The 24,255-nt window shown below is 38.1% G+C and overlaps 1 protein-coding gene across 3 annotated transcripts; it reads right to left on the bottom strand.

The window, feature by feature from the left end:
* Positions 1-1,197: 1,197 nt before the first annotated feature.
* LOC132130942 (steroid hormone receptor ERR1-like) lies at positions 1,198-17,477 on the bottom strand. Of its 3 annotated transcripts, XM_059542823.1 has the most exons (8): positions 17,283-17,477; positions 13,212-13,317; positions 9,272-9,661; positions 8,773-8,889; positions 8,538-8,651; positions 8,211-8,378; positions 5,618-5,887; positions 1,198-4,366 (listed from the first exon to the last, which is right to left on the bottom strand). In XM_059542823.1, the coding sequence occupies exons 3-8, from the start codon at positions 9,654-9,656 to the stop codon at positions 4,113-4,115; spliced, it is 1,308 nt and encodes a 435-aa protein (XP_059398806.1). In that variant the 5' UTR covers positions 9,657-9,661; positions 13,212-13,317; positions 17,283-17,477; the 3' UTR covers positions 1,198-4,112. The 3 variants fall into 3 exon arrangements, with proteins under 3 accessions (XP_059398806.1, XP_059398807.1, XP_059398808.1); XM_059542824.1 differs by lacking the exons at positions 13,212-13,317; positions 17,283-17,477 and adding an exon at positions 12,579-12,810; XM_059542825.1 differs by lacking the exons at positions 13,212-13,317; positions 17,283-17,477 and adding an exon at positions 11,778-11,801.
* Positions 17,478-24,255: the final 6,778 nt, after the last annotated feature.

The raw sequence follows: 24,255 nt of genomic DNA, 5'->3' as shown, positions 1-24,255 counted from the left end.
AACCTGCCTCTTTTCATTTAAATATAATATAAAAATATTAAACATTTTATGGTCCAGGCAATATGTGCATTTGTACTAAACAACAGATTTTGCAGTAAACAACATTACAGATCATCTTTGTTGTATTAAAATTTAAAATGACAAAACTCAACCCAGTCTCTTTTTGTTAAATTTCAGTTTTATCAATATTAGCCATTATAAAAGTATAAGTAAAAGGTATAAGAAGCTATACAAATAAAGCCAACAATTCAGTTAAACATACAAAGTCAGCGCTCTAGTCTAACCATACATCGGTAAAGTTAAATAGCTTATAAAGTTATGAAACTTCCCCTCAGCCAAAACGATTGCCCAGGGAAAAAATTATAGATTTACGAGACCAAAAATCGCCCATTAGATATACACAAGATGAATTATATCTCATGTTTAACCACTACAGAGACGCCAGAGTCCGCGGCATTGGCGGCAAACTTTAGAAGGTCTAGCCGAGGAAAGACTGCTTCAGGCGGGGTACATGAACGCCGAGCGCCCGGTCATCGCTGGATCAACTGGATCAAATTTTCATAAATCTTTAAATAAACCACAGATTTGAGCTTTAAACAACTACATTCTCGCCTGAAAACCTCTTAAAACTACATTTCATGATACAGAAACAGTAGTATTATATGTCAACTGAATTAAAAAAATGGCGCTTCTTGTTGTCATTCTCCGTGGCGCTGCCTTATCAGCTGTCAATCCAGCTGTCAATCAAAGTTAACCACGCCCTTATTGTCATATATTTTATATCTAAATACGATCTAAACTAACGAGTTATAAAAAAATTCACAGCCCTCACAGTTGTCAGGCACTCGGAAGCTATCTACGAATACAATAAAAGTCCATGGGACCAACCTGTAAAAGCATGAATTTATGCTGTGAAAACGGACATTTTAACATGGGGGGCTATGGTCATTTGCTCCCTTTTGGGACCTTCCCCTGGCGGATTTTCGATGTATTGCAGTTTTTCGAACTTCCGGGTAGGCTTCATTTTTCAGATCAGAATGTTGCCGCTTGCCTACAACATAAAAACTGTGGAATGGACCAGAGACTTTATATGAATAATGTTCATTCTCTAGAATTAATGTTAAAGACGCCTAAATATTTGTTTTCACCCACATGAAAAAAACAAACAGACATGATCATAACAAAACGACATAGAAATCCAATGACGCGTTAATTTATTACAAAACACATATCGACACTGACAAGATTTTAAAACACCTCTATTTTTCCTGTGGTGTTTTAGTGTTTGCTTTCTCTTCACAATGATTCAATATGACCAAAGTGTTGAAACAGTTTTACTGCAGAACCACTGAGCTTTACAAAGAGGAAACCAAAAAAAAGCACAGACATTTACAATCAGTTGACTTCAACTCCCACAAATACCAGAACGAGAATATTAATAAACATCCGCAAATTGAGTAAAAAATAGATTTTAATCTTTTAAATACATTTTGGAATACAAATATTGATTTGTTCTTTACTGTAGTTCTTCTTATTACTTTTGACTGTTATCACCAGTGTTACTGTTGAGGTTTGATTTACAGTATATCAATATACAGGAAAATGTCAAAACAAACATTTTGGTAAATTCTGGTATTGCTCATTTACAGAAATATACACAGACACACGAAAACACCTAGCCATGAATTTAATTTCTCTCTCAATCATATGTTATGTTCTAAGTCTGACAGACAAAATGGCTTTATATAATGCTTACCATTATGAAAACACTACTGTTCTATCATCTTTATATTAGAGTTATTATTGACACAAACATTGACATATTTTACAGCTGTCTTTGAATGGACCCATTCATTCATGGTTATGTACAGTCCACGACATCCCAATAACCACTCAGGAGAGACATTAACTTCCTGTGCACAAAGGAAAAAACAAACAAACATACTGAAATGTTAGAAGAAAAAAAAACAGTTTTGATAAATGCATATAGACTGAATAAAAAAAATTATAGTTTTATTGAAATATCCCAAAATTCCCTTAACAGCCAAACTAGCAATATTAAAAAATAAAATAAAAATAATAATAATAAAATAAAAAGCAGTGAAAGTTTTGCAGTGATAAACACATATGTGGTTGAAAACTGCAATACTATATATTAAACAAAAATAAACACATGGAATATAACATCCACTGGCTTTCATATGTCTTAAAGTTAGTTATTTAATTTGCAAAAAGAAAAAAAAAAAAAAAAAATTAAATACAAAAAGACATTTCATAACATTCTCCCAAATGAATTGCTTTATTTTAATACCAAACCTGAGGCTAAGCTTCATAGTCTATATGGAAAACCAAATCCTAAAGCCATGCCGTAAGCACAAAATGAACAACAGAAACTCATATGATCACCCAAAGGCCTAAATCACAACACGTCCCCTCAGTATTTTGGACTAGAAATCTGCAGACCCAGATTAAACCTATTGTTGAGCTGAAACTATCCTCTGAAGATTACACTTTCAAAAGCACTCATACAATCATTGCTGCGAACAGCATACAGTGAAAAACATCCCCCTGAAGATCTGGTATCACCTCCGAGGTCTGACTATGTACAACAGTGGTTTTCATTTTTAGTACTTAAAATTGGTAAAGAGGCCAAAACGGCAACTGGCTTTTCTTCCTCCGGTTTTCACATGTGTAGAATAAATAAAAGGTAGAGGAGTTGTAGCACACTGAACGTAGTATGATTGCATATAATACCAGACAAGTGTCTGCAAACATACAACTATGAGGAGACAACGCAAACACATCCTAAAACAGCCGAACGAAGAGTCTTGAAGATGAGCCCACCTCGTGAGGCTTTCCAATTTGCATTTAATGTTGATCTGCACCACAGAGGCTTTCAGTCTGGATATCACAGAACAAACCTCGGATGGAGGCTGTCTACAAATGGAGGATTACAGTACAGATTATGATCTTTCCTCTGAATGACTGAAAAAGTCTCTCCAAACAAATTACTCCGAATCATCAACAAGCAGGCCAGTGTCATCTGAAGAATTGAGGATGATATATGAATGTCCCACAGCAAAAATCAATGACAGTAGAAGCCTACAGGAGGAAAAACTCCCAGTTTACCCCGATTTAGACACACAGTTGGTTCTGTTCAGCATTTAGTACCCATAATCTCCCATTCACATAATCCATATCCTAAAACGATGACATTATTCTTTCTAAACAATTGGCTATTATACAAAGGATGGCCTGGTTTATAAAAAAATTCTACAATAAAAAAAAAAAAAAAAAAAACACTGACTTTGCTTGCTATGCGACTAAACTACTAAATTCTGTTTTGAAGCAAGACGTGGCATGACAGAGATCAAGTGAGTTATGAAGTCTTTCATATTGCTTTCCATAATATGATTTTGCAGTATATTTGCAGTACCAGTGTGTCCCAGAAAACTGAAGTTTGTCTTGAGCTGTATTTCCTTCACCTATGTGTTGCATATTCCACAAAAAGCTAGCAGGACAAAGTTAGATAGCACTTGTAGTATGGCGAGTGCATTATAAAAGACATTATTAACTGTACACAAGTGCCTTTTATGCACTGTTTTAAGGAGAAAAATAAGCTTACTTGATTATAACTGTAGTGATAGTGACTTGTGTTTGTTTCGTTGGCCTACCATTGTTAAAGAATGAGATAACGAACGCTGAATCGTGTGATTCAGGGAAGAGTTCATATTGCTGCAGTCTCAGGAGACGTCCTTGGCACGTAAATTTCTCTGAGTTTACAGTAACGGTTAGTTCCTAGAAACACTTATCAGGATGACTGTGGAGTGACAATGAATTACACGTTGTCTGTGGTTTCTCGAACACTGATAGAAATATTAAGTGTGCCTGAACTGACCCAAGCCTGTGTTGACGTGGTACCCATTAAAATCAAATGAAGGTGGATTGGATGTGAAAGACCAGTACCGGCGGACAGTTACACAAAACATCTTCTTCATATTAAACACCAAAAAGTGTTTTCTTTTGGCTTTTGTAGCCCTTGCAACATACAAAAAGATTTAGCCCGTTTTCTTCATCTTCCATCCATCCGTCGTCCATCCGTCGTCTCTTCTCTAAGGTGAGTCCATCATGGCCTCCAGCATTTCCAGGAAGAGTTTGTGCATGGGCACGCCACCACGGGTCTTGATGCTGTAGAAGGTGGTGAGGGCTCGGCCGGCAGTCTGCCGGAGGAGGGGCAGGGTGAGGAGGAGTCGTCCCGCACGCTGGGGGTCATCAGGGCATCTCTGGACCTCCAGCTCCAGCAGAGCCTGATGCAGAAGGTCCCTTAACTTCTGCACAGCCTCCATGTCCTCAATGTACACCGAATCTAAAAGAGAGGAAGACGACGACGAAGTGATTAGACCCTCATTTCTAAATAAAACCAATGTGTCACTCTTTTCAAAGATTACAAAAACAATTTGCAAATTAGCTAATTATTCCATCACATGATGTTTTGGTGAATTTATCCAGTATGTGCAGACATTCTAACTGAAATGAAACATTTCTCCACCTCAAGTGAGTGCATACATTTTTTATTAATATTTTTTGTATCTTTTTGTTTCCACCCAGCATTTTATGCATTATACAAAAAATCTGCATACAAATATGTAGATGTAAACCCCGAAAAATCACATTTGGTGGCATGAACTGAGAACATGAGGGATCTAAACATCACAGATTTACCTCAAGAATTTTCGCAGCTTTGCAGTGTAACGGTTTTATTTTTAAATTAATAGCTGAATTTTGTAATGAAGAGCTGAATTATCAGCAGCCATTACTGCAATATTCAGTTTCACATGATCCTTTAGAAATCATTCTTACATGCTGATTTAAGTATTCAAGAAGTATTTATAATTATCATTGTTGAAAACAGTACTGTAACTTCTGTTCAATTTACTGCATCCTCCCTGAATGTTTTCACTATGTTATATACTAATGCTAGTGTAAATTTTCACAATTGAATGTATTATTATTTGTGATTTGTTATTTATTAAAAAGGATTCCTAGAGCGTGACATCCTGTTTGTTGTGAAGGCTAAAGAAATTCTGCATGCTCCAATGTGGCCACAGCTTTATGAGGATTAATGCAAGAAATTACAAATGCAATTGTGTAACAACAAGTAAAGAAATCCAAAATATATAAATCTCTCTAGCTAATTAACTCTTGCCACGTGTCAAAGGTCACTGCCACATGAATACTTCTGTTGGTGGGGGTCAATGTTTATCATGGACACAAAGATATGTGAGGTGTAAGGAAGAGGTTTCGGGTGTGTTCAATATTCAAAGCATGCAACTCGCAGTATTTGCATAACAAATACAGATTCTGTGGGTGAAGCAGACACAGAGGTTGAATTTATTATTTACAGTAATCAAATCAAACGTTTCATGTGTTCTTCCGGGTGGGGGATGAATTTATACAAGCAGACGGTGACAAGAGAGTTATGTTTACAACACAAAACAGAATACGTTCTGGTCTTAATTACTGGGTGACTCAGCCGGGTCATGCAGGTTTTGATCAGAAAGGAATAGACTGTGGATGTAATGAGTCATTAACAGGAAAATCTTGACAGGAAGTGCACCTGAGTTGGTGAGAGCGATGGCCTTTAGCATGACGAACTCCTCGCGGTCCAGCTGCAGAACCCTGAAACGGCGAGCGAGCTGGCTGATGGCGGCGTTGAGTTCAGTCAGTCCGGCCACACGAGACATCTCCTCATCCAGCACAAAGTCCTCAGCAAACACCACCTCGTCCTCACAGCCGAGAGAACGGTACGCCACCCCCAACACCAACACCTCCAGCCACACCGACTGCAGCACGGACATCTGGTCAGCCAGAGATAGTGAAAGAAAGCCTGGATGAGGGAGAAAAAAAAAAAAGAGAGAGGTTAACACTCCACTAGTGAAGAAGAATACAAGCTCAGAATGCACAAACACAGATGCCCCGTCTTAAAATTCAAGCATAAATAAAGCATAAAATACCTGCCACAGTCTATTATGTCAGAAATATTAATAAAACATTTTTAAAATGACATGAAAAAGAGAAAACCACTCAACGGTTTAATGTATTTGCTTCATTTTGATATGCTACATATTAATACTGTTATAGTGTTTTAATTAATACTGTCTTTTTATATTAATATATTTACTTTGCCTTGGTACTGAAATTGGTGTTGAGATTCTGAGAAACTGCATTTGACATATGAATTTAATTCAATATAGTAATATGTAACAAAGTGAAACTCCAGGACTGTCGGTAGATTTTGAAATGCTTATGACAGATGTCATCACCTTCACCTTATAGAGACTGACTAGTTTTCACCACTCATTTGCATTAATTGAACGTTTCTTAACTTTTTGACTCTGTCAGGGATTTAATCCCACAATCCCCACCTTCTACTGAGACCGAAAAGGCCCGATCATCCGATCTAGTGTTCTGTGTAGTGCAGAGAGCAGGATAAGAGTTGTTGTTGAATACCGAGACATGGTGGACACTCACAACAGGGCTCTAATTTTAGAGGTCTTGAAAATAGCCAGAGACTGACAAAAGCAGTTGAAATCGCTCCTTCCAAGACTGAACTCGGACAGCAATTAGGAGAAAAGTCTTCCACGTTCTGACTGTAGCTCTGACTCACCTGCTCCTGTTCCCTTCAATTAAAATCTTTCTTCAGGCAGCTGTTCTCTACATATAGATTGATCAGCACTTTCAGGCGGTGCAGAAAAGTAAAAACTATCTAGCTGGCTTTTTCATAGCCTTCAAGTACAGTATATTAGTGAAATTAGGCTAGTAAGAAACACTTCCCAGCAAAAAGTGGCTCTATAAGTACCCAGATCAACAGCTTGCATGAGTAAACATGATGAATAACTTTTACCACAAAAGGAAAAGAGGATATTTCAAGAAGAGGATGTCTGCTACTTTTTGCACAAAGGGATCTTTTCTACTACAATTAGTACCATAGTGCTATTTATTTCTAGTGGAAAAAAGTAGCCCTTCATTAGATCTGGTCAACAGTGCAAATTATTTTGGACAATTAGCTTATTCAGTTGCCACAATTACCACTGTCTAACAGATGAAAAGCAAAAAAAAAAAAAAAATTGTTCATTTTGTTTTTACATGCCTTTTAGGGATGGCATGAAATTTAATTGCCCTTATTATACCTTTTTAAGGTACCTAATATTGTTTTGTAAGTATCCTACAATAGGTTTACATGTATGCAAGGTCAAAAAATGCTTTTGCTTTCTCAAAATATATATAATATCACCTCATTTTCCAACAATTCTTAAAGATTAGTTCGGAGTAGTTCTAAGATTCAGTGTCTCTAAATCGCTCATTTCCCTGAGCCAACTCTGCTCTGATTGGTCAGATGGCCCTGTCTTTTAGTGATTGGTCTACCTCGAATATCGCGTGTAGGAAACTGGGTTTCTGTTAAGGGAACATGGTGACCATTGATGCTCCCTGGTTTTCATGGTGTTTGTAGAGAGTGAATGTTTCAGTGCACTGGAAGGATTTTGATTGAGACAGCTTCCCTGATCACTGCCCTTCCTACTGAACTAGAGAACTGTTTACTTGACTGTGAACTTTAGTCAGTCAATCAATTAATAGTTTACCAGATCGAAAAATTACTTTTTAGTTTCAATGCAATATAAATCAGACAGTGAATCATGGAGTCAAAGGCTGAGACAGACACAACTATGTGTTAGTTTTACTTTAGCTTAAAGAGCACACGCAGCATACGGTGATATGGAGAGACACAGAGAAGACTGCTGACAAAGGAACTATTGAATAAAGTCATTATTTTAGTTTTCTTTGCTTACAAAAAGTGTTCCTGTCACTTCATATAACCCAGATTGCACGTCTGATGGCAGATGGAGTATTCTGACGATGACTTTTCATACCTTTTATGGACCGTGACACTGTTATTTACTTGGCAGTCTATGGGACATTCAGGTTTTCATCCAAAATATCTGAAATTGTGTTCTGAAGATGAACTGAGCTTTAACTGGTTTGAAACGACATGGGGGTATGTCATTAATGACAAAGTTTTCATTTTGGGGTGGAGTAACCCTTTAACTTCAGTAACAAGAGCGTGAGTAACCGGTATTTCAACACCAGAATAGCTTCATTGACATGGACTCTTTGCCAAACGTCTTGATGTTCCTCTTCTTGCTCTCACTTACCAGGAATGTGCTTGGCCCAGCCGATGATGACAACTAGTTCCCGGTCGGCCAGGTCGCAGAGAGTGGTGAGCGTGCGTTGGGCCGTGTCAGGCTGCAGGGGGTCTGGCATAGCAAACAGCTTTTCTGGCTCCGCCACCAGCAGATGAGACACAATGATGCTAGATGAGCCTGAGATAAACAGACTAAGCATTACTCAGGCAAATAATCAAGACAAGTTTATCCAGCAGTAATTGCAGGCCATAAAATTAGATTTTGTTTTAAAAAATTATTAATTAAATTATTCATAAATGTTAAAGTATAAACATATACTTTTATTATTACTATTACCCTTCTCTCCCTCTTTCCTTAAAGGTATCGGCGCACTCTGGTATGTAGCATTCTCCATCTCTGGGCGTCTCTTGTACTTCTGTCGTCCGCCTCTAACTCGGTCCAGGCGGACACCTACACCAAACACAGAAAGAGGATTAGGATTTTGGCACAGGCTGTGGATCACACTGTACACTGAGGTACTTATGTATCGTTAGAGAGAGGGACTGGTTGTGCTGGCCATGTGCCACGTTACCTTCTTTGAGCATGCCTACTTTGAGGCACTTGGTGAAGCGACATGCCTGACAGGCCTTCCTGCGGCGCTTGGTGATCTCACATTCATTAGAGGCAGGACAACTGTACTCAATATTACCTGTGGGATGGAGGTGAAGATGTTATACAAAAGTTCATAGCAGTGTTTCCTACAGAAGTGAAGAGCTGAATCAGTTCAGTGAAGGATTCTTGAGAATAATTTAACCTATTAATTTATGTGTTTTCAAGTGATTCATTAAAATATTCTAATGAAATCAATGCACTAGAAAAACATGCTTTCTTGGCATAATTTCAAAGTACACCATTTTTAAATCTCATCACAATACATTCTGGATAAATATGACTTGTCTTGCTAAGAGGCTGACGCAGCGGTTGGCTCTCAGGAGGGCAGAAAATACTGATTCACACAACTACCGTGCTTGGCTTACTTACAATTTATCTGTAATGAGAAGTGAATCTGTTATGCAACATGACATGCTCACCCTGTATAGTTCTTTTGAAGAAAGCCTTACAGGCTTCACAGGAAGCCACTCCGTAGTGGTAGCCAGATGCCACATCTCCACACACCAGACACAGCCTTTTGGGAAGCGTGCTTAGTGTGTACTTGCAGCGGCCTCCTACGCTACCAGTGGAGCCCTCCTCGGCTCCATCCGCACCCTCCTCCTTAAAATGGCAACGTAACGCAGGCGTGTAAGGGGGCGGGGAGTAGCGGCCAGCACTTTCTCCTCTGGATCCCCCTCCTCCACTCTGAGAGGAGTCTGAGGACGCTCCTCCCGGGCTGGTCCTCCCATTGCCACCACCTCCTCCCTCGGGACTGCTGGGTTCAGCCTTTATGTACAAATCAGACCGTCGCTCTCTCGAAGACATGATACCTGTAGAAAAAAAGGTGAGACAATAGGGAAAATAGAAGACCTTTTCAGTTTAAATTTCATAATCATCATCATCATCTTGAAGGTCAAGACTCGATGTTTCATCATCTGATTTTGGTCACTTTCAAAATCTTGTTTTAAATCGAACATATGACTTTCAGACATTTGATGTACATCAAGATGAATGCATGGGAAATGATGTGTGTTAATCCTGAGGGTCAATCATCAAATTGAAGACATGCATCTAATGTCACAGAACAACCAGGGTCAGAAACTAACAATGGAAACCAGTTGAGGCTTAAAAATCACTCTTAAATGGTAAAGACCATTTGTGATGACTACTACTAAAAAAACAAACTAAATCAAAGACTGTGTGTGTTGTTGTCAGCCTAGTGCATCTTGGCAGGTCATAATACAAACACAATTGGTTTGACTTAAAAGAATGTATACATTCCCAAAGTGTGTCTAAATACTGATTATGTGCATTAGGCCTTACAATGTAAACGCAGCATAAGCCTCCTTTAAACAATAATTTTTAAGAAACAATAAATGACACAAATGAATTTCTTCTGTAAAGATGAAACTACAGTTTATTTTTCAGTAATCCTTGCTCTTTCTTCCTTTCAGTTAACATGCAGGTGCATGCTGAGCAAGCAGACAGCATTCAACGAACAAGCACCTATATGTCCTCACACTCTCGAGCGTTATGTTGGGAAGTCTGTGAACTGTTTCCTTTGTTTTCTCCACAGAAATTACATAAACCAGTTCACTACAATTAATCAAACATCCCAGCAGTCCCCAAGAGAGAGAGGACTCCATAAGAAAGTTCCTGAAATTCTCACACAACACCAGCTCCAAGCAGGCAATACATTCAGACGTTGTTAAACTTTAAAATAGCTTGCAATTTCATTCTATTCGTAGTATTATAGCATCTTAACCAGTATGAATGCATGTGTTCAGTATTAATAAATTACCTTGAAGTATAGCTACACTAAGAAAAGATCTACATGCATCACATACAGCAATTCAAATAGATGAAGATGATTTACAAGGGTTCTCCTAGAGAGCAGGACACACATATGGACGTGACTGAATTCTGCACAAATCTGTCCATAATCCCAGTGGCACGGCCTCCTCCCACGCCAGATTAGGGTCATTAATCCAGGAGAGAGAACCAATCCTCTAATTATACCTCCACAAATGATGCCCTACAGACTCTGGAACGCTACCCACAGTTCATAAAACCCCCTCAGGGACAAACTGACCCATCATGCCATTTCTTAAATTTGCAGATCTCGCCATTTTAAGCATTTCATGAGAAAGAGAAATGTTCTATCGCATTAACACATAAAAAATTACCCAAGAAGCAGAATGACTGCCAAGTAGTGAATGCAAACAGCAATGACATTTGCTCCTCATAATTATTGGAGCAATAGAGTTTCTGATGTGACTCCCTGATACAGATACTAGTCATACAGTGTATGAACTATAAATGGTTTAATGCACATAATGACTCATATCATGATTATTCAATGTCTGCTACTCAGATTATGGATACTCAAATTAAATTTTTGCCTTCCTTTGTCCTCGGCGGACATCACACTCACACACACACACACACACACACTATTCCCCTTTCACCTGATTGTGTGTGCTATGTTGCAACTTTGGCGAGTGTGCAGAATGTAACTCTGTGCCCCAATGCCTCCAAGTCCACCGTACTTTCTGCCAAACACGTTCATTCTGCCACAATTGCATAACATCCGAATTTTAAATTTAACCTACACCAACAGAAAAGACTGCTTGTACGATAAACATGGAACATGTGAGACAACGGTTTCTTCGTTTAAGCAAACCCAAAGTAACAGTTGTGAAGTTTACAAGTCACTTGTTCTCCAGTGAACCTAATAATGACCACGTGGCTACAGTAAGGACACGCGCCGCTGAGGAAAATGATTCAGTCGCTCATTTTGAGGACAAGCTGAGATCTCTATATCCCTCATCAAACTGAAGGAACCGGATGATGGAGGAACGTTCCTGTTCAAACACATGTAAATGACAGACTATAAAGGAAAAGGTGCAAACTGATCATGTGGTGCCAAGGCCCGTCATCACACACGTGCGTCTCTGCCGCAAGGCTACACGCGAACCCAACCGATGTTTGACATCCGATTCGGTTCATTACATAGAAACGAAGGACTTTAAACGGTGAGCTTGTTTGAAATTTAATGTTATGACGGGAAGTCCAACACATTCACATGAGTCGGTTCTTTCGAACAGTTCCAAAGAACCGGTTTAAAACGTAATCACGTGGTCCCTGTCATCTTGGCGCGGCAAACGGTCCGTTTGTAGGCACAAAATATAATGCCATTTAATAAAACAAAATAGCTTGTTTGCGTGTTTATATAACTGTTTTACAATAAAATCGTAAATATATTTATGTAATCATAAATTAATTGTAAAAGCAACTTCTTTTTCGACCCAACAGAAAAATGTTCTCCTATTACACCATCAAATGACTCGGTTCTCTGTTCATTACGAATCGAACATAACGGTTCTCAGTTCAAAGAGTCGGAGTTGTTCAATAGAGAACCGTTCGGACAGTAACGTTAAGTCCGGTTCACCGAAAAGATGACTCAAAAAATAACAATTCGTTTACGAGTCGTACATGGCTAATGTGAATATAAAAACATCAATATTCAGAGTGCTATTTTATAATTTTATCAACCAATTCAAACATTTCCTATAGTGTGTATCCTATAGTAAATGCATACATCCAGACTGATGCTTGAATTCGAGTTTGAATGATTGTTTCCTATTCTATAATGTTTAAAAAGTTTTAAGTCTTATTGAGTTGAAGTTTGTGTTGCTCCACACTCATAAGAACAAACCAAACTAGCTTAGCTTTCGCTAACGTTACCTTTACTCGTTCAAGATGCGTCCCACCTCCTCCAAACGTCTCTACCGGAGAACATGTAACGTTAACGCTATCCAAAAACAGCTATTCATTGACTCGACAACTTTCAAACACAAAGAAATCTGTCCATGTTCTCATAATCATGCCTGAATACGCTTAGTTTAGTTAGCAGTGTGCATCTTTGAACTTCACTTTCCCCGGACAAACGTGTCATGAGTCACAAGCTGCCTGCAGGAGGGAGGAGAGTTGCTCACGAGCACTGCAGCCACGCAATTTTATTAATATATTTAATAAATCACGCAATAATGATTGACAAAAAGAAAACCCTTTAGCATAAGTGACTGGTTATTCCATATTATAATGGAAGCAAAGGGGAAAGAACCAGACACTGAGGCAAGTCGTTTGTTTTTCTTCAACTCAAGGCAGTTTTGTTAATAATTTTGATGTTATTGAGAGACAGAAAATGGCAAGAGGTATTGTGATTGCTTAAAAAAAAAACTTTTATATTAAATGTATATTTTAAAGAGTTACATTAGTCCTTTGAAGATGGCATATATGATTAAAAATACATAGAGTATGAGTACAGAGTATGAATAAAAATAAGAGAGAAAAAAATATTTAGAAATATTAGTTTACCTTTTGCTCAAAAGCCAAAGGTCTTTAGTCTTGTGAATGCTGAAAATCCTCTCTTTCTTTTGGTGCCAGAAGACTACAGGTCAGTTCAAACTGGGCATCAGGAACCCTGGCAAGAAAGAGAAAATCAATCAGTCATCAAAAAATATATGAGACAGAATATACATGACAGATCTATGCATTACAAAATAAGGCCTTAGAGATTGGATTGCATCAGCAGAGACACAAAATGCTATCACGTGGCTAAATGATAAATAATACCGAAACCACCATTAGTATGAACCACATCTTCTTCTCGAAACTAAAACTACATTAAAGGGCTCATATGATGGGATTTCAATTTTTCCTTTCTCTTTGGAGTGTTACAAGCTCTTGGTGCTTAAAGAAGATCTGTAAAGTTGCAAAGACTAAAATCTCAAATCCAGATATTCTTTATAAAAGTTAAGAGTCAACCATGCCTACCTAAAACAGCTCATTCTAACAGGCACCCATGCCTACATCACAATGTTGGAAGATTTGCATAACATTGCCCGAATGTTCATGCAAAGAAAGAAGGCGTAACTTTTTCTCTCTGTTGCTGCCATGTCATGGAGTCGCTGTGTGTTTCGTTGTGAAAGCGAAACGACTTTGTTTGGCCTTCCAAAAGAGTTCACAACTAGAAATCAGTGGTTAAGTTGTATTAACAACACTATTCCAGAACAATTCAACCAAAATATTCAGATGTGTGCAGCGCATTTTCTGGAGGAAGAGGGCTGTTTCTTGAACCTTATAGTTCTATAAAGTGGGGCAGTACCAACTTTGCAAGGACAGTCTGGTGTAATGTTTGTTTTTTTTTAACCTTAAACTGCATAAACATTTGCGTTGCATTGCATTATACCAAATACACAAAATAATGACCCCTTTAAACCTCCCATGGAAGCATTGCAGATAACTTACAAAAAACACCAGATTTAAATACTAGCTGTAAATCTCAGCATCAGGTCTTGCAAGGTGATTTCTCTCTTTTATTTGTTTAAAAATAAAAAAGTCAGTCCTGGTCAATGTCAATAAACCTCTTGTAGAGCTGATTTGTACCCCATAATAATCAGTTTGCACCGTATCCATGTTTTACACCTCACTACCTACACCATTAGGCACAAAAGGCTGACTGAGGAAGAAACCATTCCCCTCTCTTTCGCTTAAGCACCCATGCTCTGGTCTTGCTCACTGTCTTTCACTCAATCTTCACATGCATTCGGTTACTCAGATACTCTCATATGAGGTCTGAGCACCACACTCCACCTCCCCCCTCCCCTCTGACACATTCCAAAGGTCAAAGTCACTGGAGGGGTTTGAAGGACAGCCACATAAACTCCAAACGAGCTCTGTGAGACAGCAAATACACATGAAGAACAATGTGCTTCACAGCTGAGAGACATACCAATGAAAGATGGCAATAGCAGGTTTATTATATACTAAAACCAATTTTTTTTTTAAACGAACAGAATGTCAGTCACAATTTGTGTTACTTTTTTTTTGTACAAAAGTGACTTGAGTGCTGAATATGTCCTGTAACATTAGTTAAAGATTTCTACTTGTCTTTTTATATCACCTGAGGTTACTGATTTATTTTTTGAGGTACGTTAAGGACAGCTCTACTTCAGAATGCTATATTTTTTTAGTGACATCAGTCCTATTTTTAAACTAGTCACAGTAGTCAATATTATCATCAATTGGTGCTGTGTGTAAAATTAAAGCACAGTATCAGTGATCAGCTGATTTCTAATCTAAAGTTTACTGTGTAAATCTGATTCACAGCAGAGAAATCTGAGATAAGTAGCATGTGTTAGCCTTTGAACTTCGACTACAGTATGCATGAATTACAACTGTAGAGCAAAGACTGCCAGAGCAGACCTCAAAAGGTGACCTTGTTCAGTGAGCCCTGACCAAGGAAAGTTTAATTGCTCAACTGGATTACAACTTCATAAGAAAAGAGATTCCCAATCACATCCAAGAGGGTCCTAGAGGTCACCAGCACTTCAAAGACAGTTTCTATAAATGATTTATACACAATCATTAGAAAAAGACTTGATCACAAATGTAACCTACATAGACTTATATGTAACTATTTTATATGAAAACTATTCACCCTTGACCTTCTCTGTGAATTCCAGAACCAGTTATGACCAGTATTGGGGAAAGTAACTTTTAAAAATAATGTGTTACAATATTGTATTACTCCATAAAAAAAAAAATAAAAAAAAAATAATTATGTTACTTAATTACTTTTTATGGAAAGTAGTGTTACGTTAGCCTACTTTTTAAATCTGGACAGGGCTTGCTTGTTTGTTTTTTGGCAAATATAAAAGCCTTTTCACACCAAAAGTGAAAGGAATAAGCCTCAGGCTGAAGGCAAAGTATATTTCCGTCCGTACAGTAGAATGCAAAAGAATAAATTTCAACACTTCAGCAATAAAAAAAAAAAGACACAAATGCTTGTCTAGAGTAATTTTTGCATATTAGTATGGTTAAACTGGGTCATCCAAGGTCAGAAGCAAAGATATTGATTAATATAATGGGATTAAATACATAAAGGATATTTGTGTTTTTTAACATTTAATTATTGCAGGTATGCATCATATTCTGAGTTGCATTATTTCTATTTATTGTTTTATTTATTATTATATTAAATCTGTGGTTTATGTTGTTATTGTTTTTTTGTAATTGAGATGAATTAATGCATATGCATATTTGTTTTAGAACTATCTGATTTCTCTCAGTATGGGGACATGAGAGCTGTCAATCAATAAAATGTAAAAGTAACTTGTCTTATTTGAAAAAGTAACTCAGATATTCTCTTGTAAATTAAAAAGTAATGCGTTACTTTTTGTTTACTTGTAATGTGTTATGCCAACCAACACTGGTATACCAGTTTTAAATGGGACAGGAAACCCCCACTAAACTGTAACCTTGTCTTTCGTCATCAGTGATTTAAAAATGTATGAATGCTAACTGAAAATTTGATTTTATTTATTGTATACTATTGTATAGTTACGACTGTGACGAAGTGCTGTTAACAAGAAAGTGTATTTTGGAATATATACTGACACCTATTGGTAGGATGCAGGATCACACAGATTTCAGTTATGAGAAATGCAATCAACCTTGCAATAAAATATTTGTTGGAATAGTCTAACTACGGTATACAACTGTGTCCAATAACAAGCATTTGTACCAATGTCACGTGATCTCAACATCTCTGTCCTCATGAAGACAATGTACTCCATTAAAAATAATCAGCTTTTATTGACATAGCTGGAGACTATCTCTTGTCAGAGTACATCGTTTTAAACTTATTTTTAAAGCTATTTTTTCTTTATGTGTGATATTTTTTTAACCAGGGAAACGATTTAAGTACGTACAGCTTTTGATTATAGTATGACAACACAATTAGTACTAAGTCTGCTACAAACTGTGTACACAGACTTATAAAAGCCAAATGAAACTACTGCCTTCTTGTACCAACTGCATTACGTCAGTGACGACGTGAAATACCTCAAATACAAGAATGCAAAGATTTAGTTTGTTTCCAGACTGAAAGGCTGATCCTACTGGAAATGCGACATGACTCGAGTAGACTACTAAAGTCCGAGGTAAAATCTAACGCTCTGACACAATGTATGAGCTAGGGGACTCGATCAAGGTCAGCCTGCTGCAAAGTCTTACTGCGGACTTTCCCCTCTTTTTATCCCAAATGAAAGCGCGTAATACTCATTTGTATGCAACTAAAAAGCTAGAGTCTGCGAATTTAAATATTAGGCACTAAATCAAATCTGCCAAGTGGTGTAGCCTACTCGTGCTGTTAGTAGTCGTACAAACTGTAAGAACACACTTGACCTATTTACAGTGCAAAGTTTTTACTGCTGAAGATACAATATTGGTAGCGACAGCGAACATTTGCCAGTGACGGACCATCAGAATCATGATTATCAGACAGGTTTACAACACCACGCGCATTAACATGTTTCTAAACGTCTACACTCGCACAAAATAAAGAGCGTTGCGTTGCTGGGAGCCGGTTGGATGAACACTTACCAGTATTTCAGAGAGCATTGCTGGTGCCTCGAAGCCAACCAAAGAAACTCTCGAGCAAACAGTAAATCCGATATTTACTTATAGCCTAGTATCACATATATTACAGTACTGTGTATTGTCCTACACAACGAATTAAAGAGCATATGCTCTGCCTGTTTGTTTAAGTGGGCTACCTTAGCAATTCAGGTGTTGTATTATGTAGCCTACGATCAGGATGTGTGTCATAAAAATCAATGCAACTAGGCTACTGGATATTTTGAATGAATATCAAACTCGACTCGAGTGCAGTCAGTGGAGCAGACGCGTATGTTTAATCCTTGCTTGATTCGCTCTTCCCTGGACTAGTTCCCCATATCGCTGATTCGGTTGTCACTGGAAGCCTGAATCCTGTCTTCCGCTAATACAGCTGAGATCCCGGTTACGTATATCCTCGTTGTTTCTCCTCCCTCTCTCTGCTCTTGCGTCTCCGTTACGTCCGCTGCCGCTTCCAATCACGCGTCCTGGCTCCTCCGTCACACGCGGCCGCAGAGCTTTAAACAATACGGAGAAATGGACCTTCTGTATGTTTGACTCATGCGTTACACACTTATCCGAAGCCTTTATTCAGATTCCGTAGTTCCCGGGCTATTTTGTGGACCGTTTGAGGGGTAAAATGACACTAAGCGTGGTCTAAACAAAGGTCGTTTAATAACTACCATGATTCGTGACTACGTAAAATAATTTGGCCTTCCCACAGACTCTAGCGAAAAAAAACCTTTGCATTTCATCCTGAATTGTAACGCTTGGCAGCTGGTTAAGTCTAATGGTGATGCATTTCACTGTAATGCAGTATTTTATTATTATTATTTATGAAGGCAACACAACCATTGATAGCCTACCTTAAAAGTGTGATTTAATGCCAACCCTGACAACTTTTAATGGAACTCATTTGAAGTCATTCACATGCAAGCATAGTGCAAAAAAAATATATAGTTTAAAGGGAAAATAATAATAATAGCGTAATAAATTGTTAAAATTAACGAATTCCACAAATCCTGTGAATTGAAGTTACTGTTGCCTATATGGAGGTAAATTATATTTAATGAGACATGCATTTTACAGTAAAAATATTTTTTTTAAGTCACATTATGATTTAGGCTGCAGTGAAAAACAGTAGTTCTGCAGAAGTTTCTGCGTGACGCATCACCTTTGGTTATGTTTCTTATTTTGTTATCTATTATTTAAACCAGGCTTACAGTATATGTAGCCTAACATTTATGGCGTTATTCCACGTGTATTGTGTTTTTCTGAGTAAGTCTGTAAGATGTGTAGGCTATTACTCCCTTTTCATAGCAAATCCCATTTAAATATCATAATATGGCCTTTTGTTTTACTACTTGTTTTAGAAGTGCTCAGGTTATATCGTGTTGAATATAAGCTAAAATATAGCCTGTGTGGTCCAAACACGTCACGTTCAGAAAAAAGATGCTTTAGATGGCATGGAAAATGTCAGTCTGCTCGGTCTTGTGACACTGACCCAACTCGCTGCTCTAGGCCTCCCATAGTCAGCTGGTTCATACAACAGTTTTGAGCTGTGAGCTCAGAGTTCAGTGACTGAGGAGAGAAAGAAGGAGAGACTACAATCCGCGAAACCTGATCACAGCTCAGGGCTGAGAGGAGGAGAGCGCTGCGTCTCAGAGCCGCGCAATGCTGTAACGGAAAAGACTCCCGTGTTAAGGAAATCATTAGGCTATTAGTGGTCTATTTTAGGAATGCGTCTCAGACGGCGTGACTGAAAACTGTCTGTTTGTGTTTTGTAAAAAATAAAAGAAACGAGGCATTCATAAAAGCTCCAAATAAGAACAATATCCATGTAGGCTACGTGTGGTTGTAGAAGCCACGCGGTAAATGATTAAGGAAGAAACACGAAACGCTAGTGTTCCTGCTGTCATTGAGAACGCGCACGCGACCTTGAATCCAAGGTCATTCCCCGACGCAGCTCGCGCATTCTGTCCGAAGCGCTTTCTTAGAGCTCCTTAACGGCACGTTTCCTCACGCGGCCTCGTTTTAATGGTTATGTCACGGTTTGGTAGATGTTTTACAACTTTAAAAGAGTATCATGAGGTCTTCTCAGCCAGATGCTTTTGTGCAAATTTGGTTTATGGTTCTTCCACAAAAGGTCACACCTCGGTGCTCTGGAATGCTGACAGAGGTCATGACCCCAGAAACAGGTGGGAACATCTACAGAAACACTAATAACCTCAAAAAGACAACAGCTGGGAGGTGAAGGCTATGTAGTAAATGGACACTGAATCATTCTCATGTTAAACAATCCACGACACCTTGTTTCTCTTTTTAACAAGCTCCCAATGAAACATACACAAAACCATTTTGTCCTCCTAAGAGATATGGTGACTTGAAAAAAAAATAAACTGGATACAGTTCAGCCAAAGAATGCACTGGCTTAATTCCCACGGACATTGATAAAAACGGTCATTTTAAACATGAGAAGAACGTTTGGTAAAGTAATTAAGAAATAGTATTCATAGTTGTAGTCTATTTATGGTAACTGAGGTTTTAGTAATAAAGTAGCCTAATAAGTCATAAAAGACTGCCATTCATAATATGTAATTTGATAATGGCACCCGTACACCGTAACATAACCTGTTTTTGATAACAAACCCAATCTCGATTTGAATGCAGCACAAAACGTTTTTCATATTAGTTTAGTATAGATTAGTGGTCTATAATGAAACACTCAAAAGAGCTAATGGTGTAATTGCATCATGGTGGACGCGTGCAGACACACCGCAGCGCCATCTCGCGGTGATGTGTTTATGCAGCAGATAAGTGGATTGTGCTTGGTCTGCCGACTAGTGCAATAGTGACGTCTTTGTACAGAGTGTCCTCGCACACAAGGTCATATGTTTCCGTCCACGAAAGTTGAGACATCCGAGCATGTGGCTCCAGTTTAAACAATGCGATAACAGTGAGAAATACAAAATGCAGATACAATTTTTTTAATTTATCACATATTAGTCACGAGTACTCAAAGTTGTTAGGTTGTTTTGTAATTCTCATGGTACAACATTAGATGATTGAATTATGATGTCAAATAATAGCATATTTAATGTTTGTGTTTATTTTTGGATTTATTTCAGGTAAGAGGAATTTATAATAACAGCCCCATTTCTGTTGTTGTTGATCAACAACAAATATAATAGTTAAGTCATAATTTCACAAGAAAGCAGTGTGTTCTGCGAATTTAAAAGCCAGAACATCATAATCACTATATTTATAGAGTTTAAATGGTAGACTTATCGTCCCCTTGGAATTATAAGGTTCTATCTGCATTCCGAGTAGTTTTGAGATATTGAGCTTCAAAGTTTTTGCATTCCATTCGACTGTGTAGATAGAACCTTATTGTTTCTTAAATAAAAATCCCATATTGTTTCTTAAATAAAAATCCCATAATGTATACAACATAAAAAATATATATCACATAATGCAAATAAATTGTCACAGAATAACAATATGGCAATAACTACATTTTGACAAATATCAGATAGATCCTTAAAATCCCAAGGGGATGTTATTGCCTGACTGCTTCTGGGGGTCCAGGATTGGGACTGATTGAGGTTTTGCGCACAAAGGAAGTATTGTTTTTAGTTAAAAATAGATAAATATTAAATAAAAAAATCTGTGTAATTAAAGTGAACTACAATTTTGAACAAAGTCTTCTGGATCATGTCTGAATTAATTGAAAAGATCTGTCAGTTGCAGTGAAGTGTTATTTCAGCACATCACAGGGTTTAAAGCAGTGGTCTCAAACTCAATTCCTGGGGGGCCACACCTGCACAGTTTACCTCAAACCCTAATCAAACACACCTGATCCATCTAATCAAGGACTCCAGGATTACTAGAACAGTTAAAGATTAAATCGAATTTTTTTTAAAATTATCACACAACTATCAGTTAGGTGGTGAGATGCATTAAGCATGTAAACGACCACTGAACAAAAGAAAGAAAGAACCAGCATGGCACGCTTTTTCTTGTCCATGTGCATCCCAAATCGTGTACTTAAGCACTATTCTATGATGTTAAAGGGGTCATATAATGCCCATTTTCCACAAGTTGATATTATTCTTTAGGCTCTTAATGAAAAGTCTGTAACATAGTTTGTTTAAAATTTCTCAATGGTAGTGTAAATTTTTTTTAACCAGTCAAAAACAGCTCTTTTCAAAACACACTGGTTTATTCTCCTTTAAATGTTAATGAGCTCTGCTCACCCCGCCCCTTTCTTATGATCTTCTCTCTGAGGGACTGTTTACTTCATAGTGAAACTTGCTAATTAGCACATTATTAGGAAATGCCATTTGCAAGGATTCATTTAAATACATTATACTCACTGCTTCTGTAGGTGAGGCTGGATCATGAATGATTCGCGTGAACATAAACGCATTTAAGTAGATCAAGGGGGCATTCCCTTCAGATCAAAACGTAAGCTAATCCTCTGCGGTTTCAGTCGCTCAGATGTCAGGAGTAAATGACTCCTGTTATGTTCATTATTACATCCAACAACAAAACACCTCAGTAACTTAGGAGTCATGCTTGTCTGCATCTCGGACTGATGACGATTCACTCAGGGCGGGTCTGAGGTAAGACCATAGACTGTATAAAAACATGGACGTTTTGTCCGTGACGTCACCCGTAGACTACTTAAGTGTGTTTTTGAAGCCTAAAATGTGCAGAGCGTGCCGTTGCCATATTGGCAGCGCGTCACCGCGTGACTCTCCCGGACAATCAAAAGCGGGAGCTACTTGCTGAAGCCACGCCCACCTAGCGCTAAGGCAGTGTCAGCAGTGGCAATCCCCCTGTCACTCAAGTGGCCACGCCCTTAATTATGCAGACCTTAAGTCTTAATATAATTTAAACGGATGAGTTAAAACATTTTTTAGCCCCCTCACAGTTGTCATGAAGGGCAAAATTAGCTATTTAGACCAAAATAATTTTTTGCACCAGGCTGTAAACATGTTTTCTTCTGCTGTAAAGATGGGCATTTTAACATGGGGAGTCTATGGGACTGACTCCCTTTTGCAGCCAGCCTCAAGCGGCCAGTCATGAATTGCCGTTTTAGTCACTTCCTTATTGGTCTCACGAGAGAGAGCGGGAGGTTGGCGCTTGGGTAAGACAAGTCCAATCTGTGCTGAAACGCTTCTGTCAATCAAACAATTGAGGGAGGGGTCTCCGACCGTGTGACGTCACTTGGTCCGACGGCTCAATTTGAGAAAGGGGAAAACATTTAACGAAATTACAAAAAAAAAAAAAACACTTGGTGGATTTTTATCATTATAGGGTGGTTGTGTACACACACTGCCAACACACTTTGTTCAAACAACTTGTAAAAGTGCATGTAGTATATATGACCCCTTTAAGAAGATGAAAGACTGAAAATTCCAAAAATAAAAAGTCCACTTAAAACACCCCGATGATGCACTTAAATAACTGAAAAAACAAGTGTGGAATGTTGGACTTCATGCACTCAACTGTTGCATCTTTAATTACGTAAGGAAAAGGGAGGGGTTATCAGACTCCGATTATGAATGACAAAATAACCCTATATAATTCATACACTACATGGTTTAGTACATAGTGCATAAGTACATACCGTATTAGTACATAGTGTATGGTGCGTCATTTGGGACCCAGCCTCCGTCTCCATAGTGACTCATTGATTCGTCACTCTGTTGAGAATGTCTTGAGTCTTAACCAAGAACATACTCCGAGTTGAATTAACTTATACTCCCGGATGCGTTTTTGGAACCACATACCTTGATAAATCACGATTAGGCAGAAGCTGCAATTGTCAAGAACAGTGAAGAAAGGTTGTGTGATAAGCAGTAAATCTCCATCTGAAGACCAGAGGGCGATCTCGCACTGAAACTCCAAATATGCCTCGCAGAAGAAATCCAGGAAATGGGTTTCCTGAATAAACAGAGATAAGTGGTTTTATTAATTCAACGTGAATAATAAACACATGATTCACAATTACGACAATATATGGTTTGAGTTCGTAATTTTTATTATAATGAAGTATATAATAATGCAATGCTAATTGACATAGCCTTTATCACTGCTTCGAATACTATGAAATATGTTGCTTGCCTTATTCTGTCAAAGAAAGCCACATTATCTCACAAAAAAGATTATTTATTTCAAACACTCGACTGACGTTATTAAGTGAGTTTGAAGTAAAAACATGTTGTTAAATGTGGTATTTTCACATGCTTTCAGATGGAGCAGCATTTACTAGACCGAGCTGAAGTTCACTTACAAGCTATGCAAATGAAGGCAATTTCAAATGCGATTGATTAGTTTTAATAATTTTGAGTATAAATAAAGAGTACCTCTTGGGCAAGTTTAGAACATGCAACCACAATTACGGGAAAGCCTACTGACTTGACAGTTGTCTAGAAGACGATCATCAACACCCTCCACAGAGTGCTGTATCAAATATAAAGTTGAGTGGAAGGAAAAAGTGTGGTAGGAAAAGGTGCACAAGCAACAGGGGTGACCACAGCCTTGGGAAGATTGTCAGGAAAAGGTGATTCAAAAACTTGGGAGAGCTAGCCAGAGTCAGCACATCAATAGTCATCACGCTCTGACGTCTTCAGGAAAAGGGCTACAGCTGTCACAGCTGTCACATTCCTAGAACTAAGCCACTCCTGAACCAGAAAAAAAAAACATCAGAAGCATTTCACCTGGGGTAAGGAGAAAAACAACTAGACTGTTGCTCAGTGGTCCAAAGTCTTCTTTTCAGATTAAAGTAAATTTTGCATTTCATTTGGAGATCAAGATCTGGAGTCTGGAGGAAGACTGGAGAGGCACAGTATCCAAAGTCCAGTGTGAAGTTTCTGAAGTCAGTGATGATATGGGTGCCGTGACATCTGCTGGTGTTGGTACATTGTGTTTTATCAAGTCCAAAGTCAATGCA

This window comes from Carassius carassius, chromosome 47 (genome assembly GCF_963082965.1).
Source record: "Carassius carassius chromosome 47, fCarCar2.1, whole genome shotgun sequence".
Taxonomy (NCBI): Eukaryota; Metazoa; Chordata; class Actinopteri; order Cypriniformes; family Cyprinidae; genus Carassius; species Carassius carassius.
The sequence above is the reverse complement of the archived record's forward strand: the minus strand, read 5'-3'. Positions and strand labels throughout refer to the sequence as shown.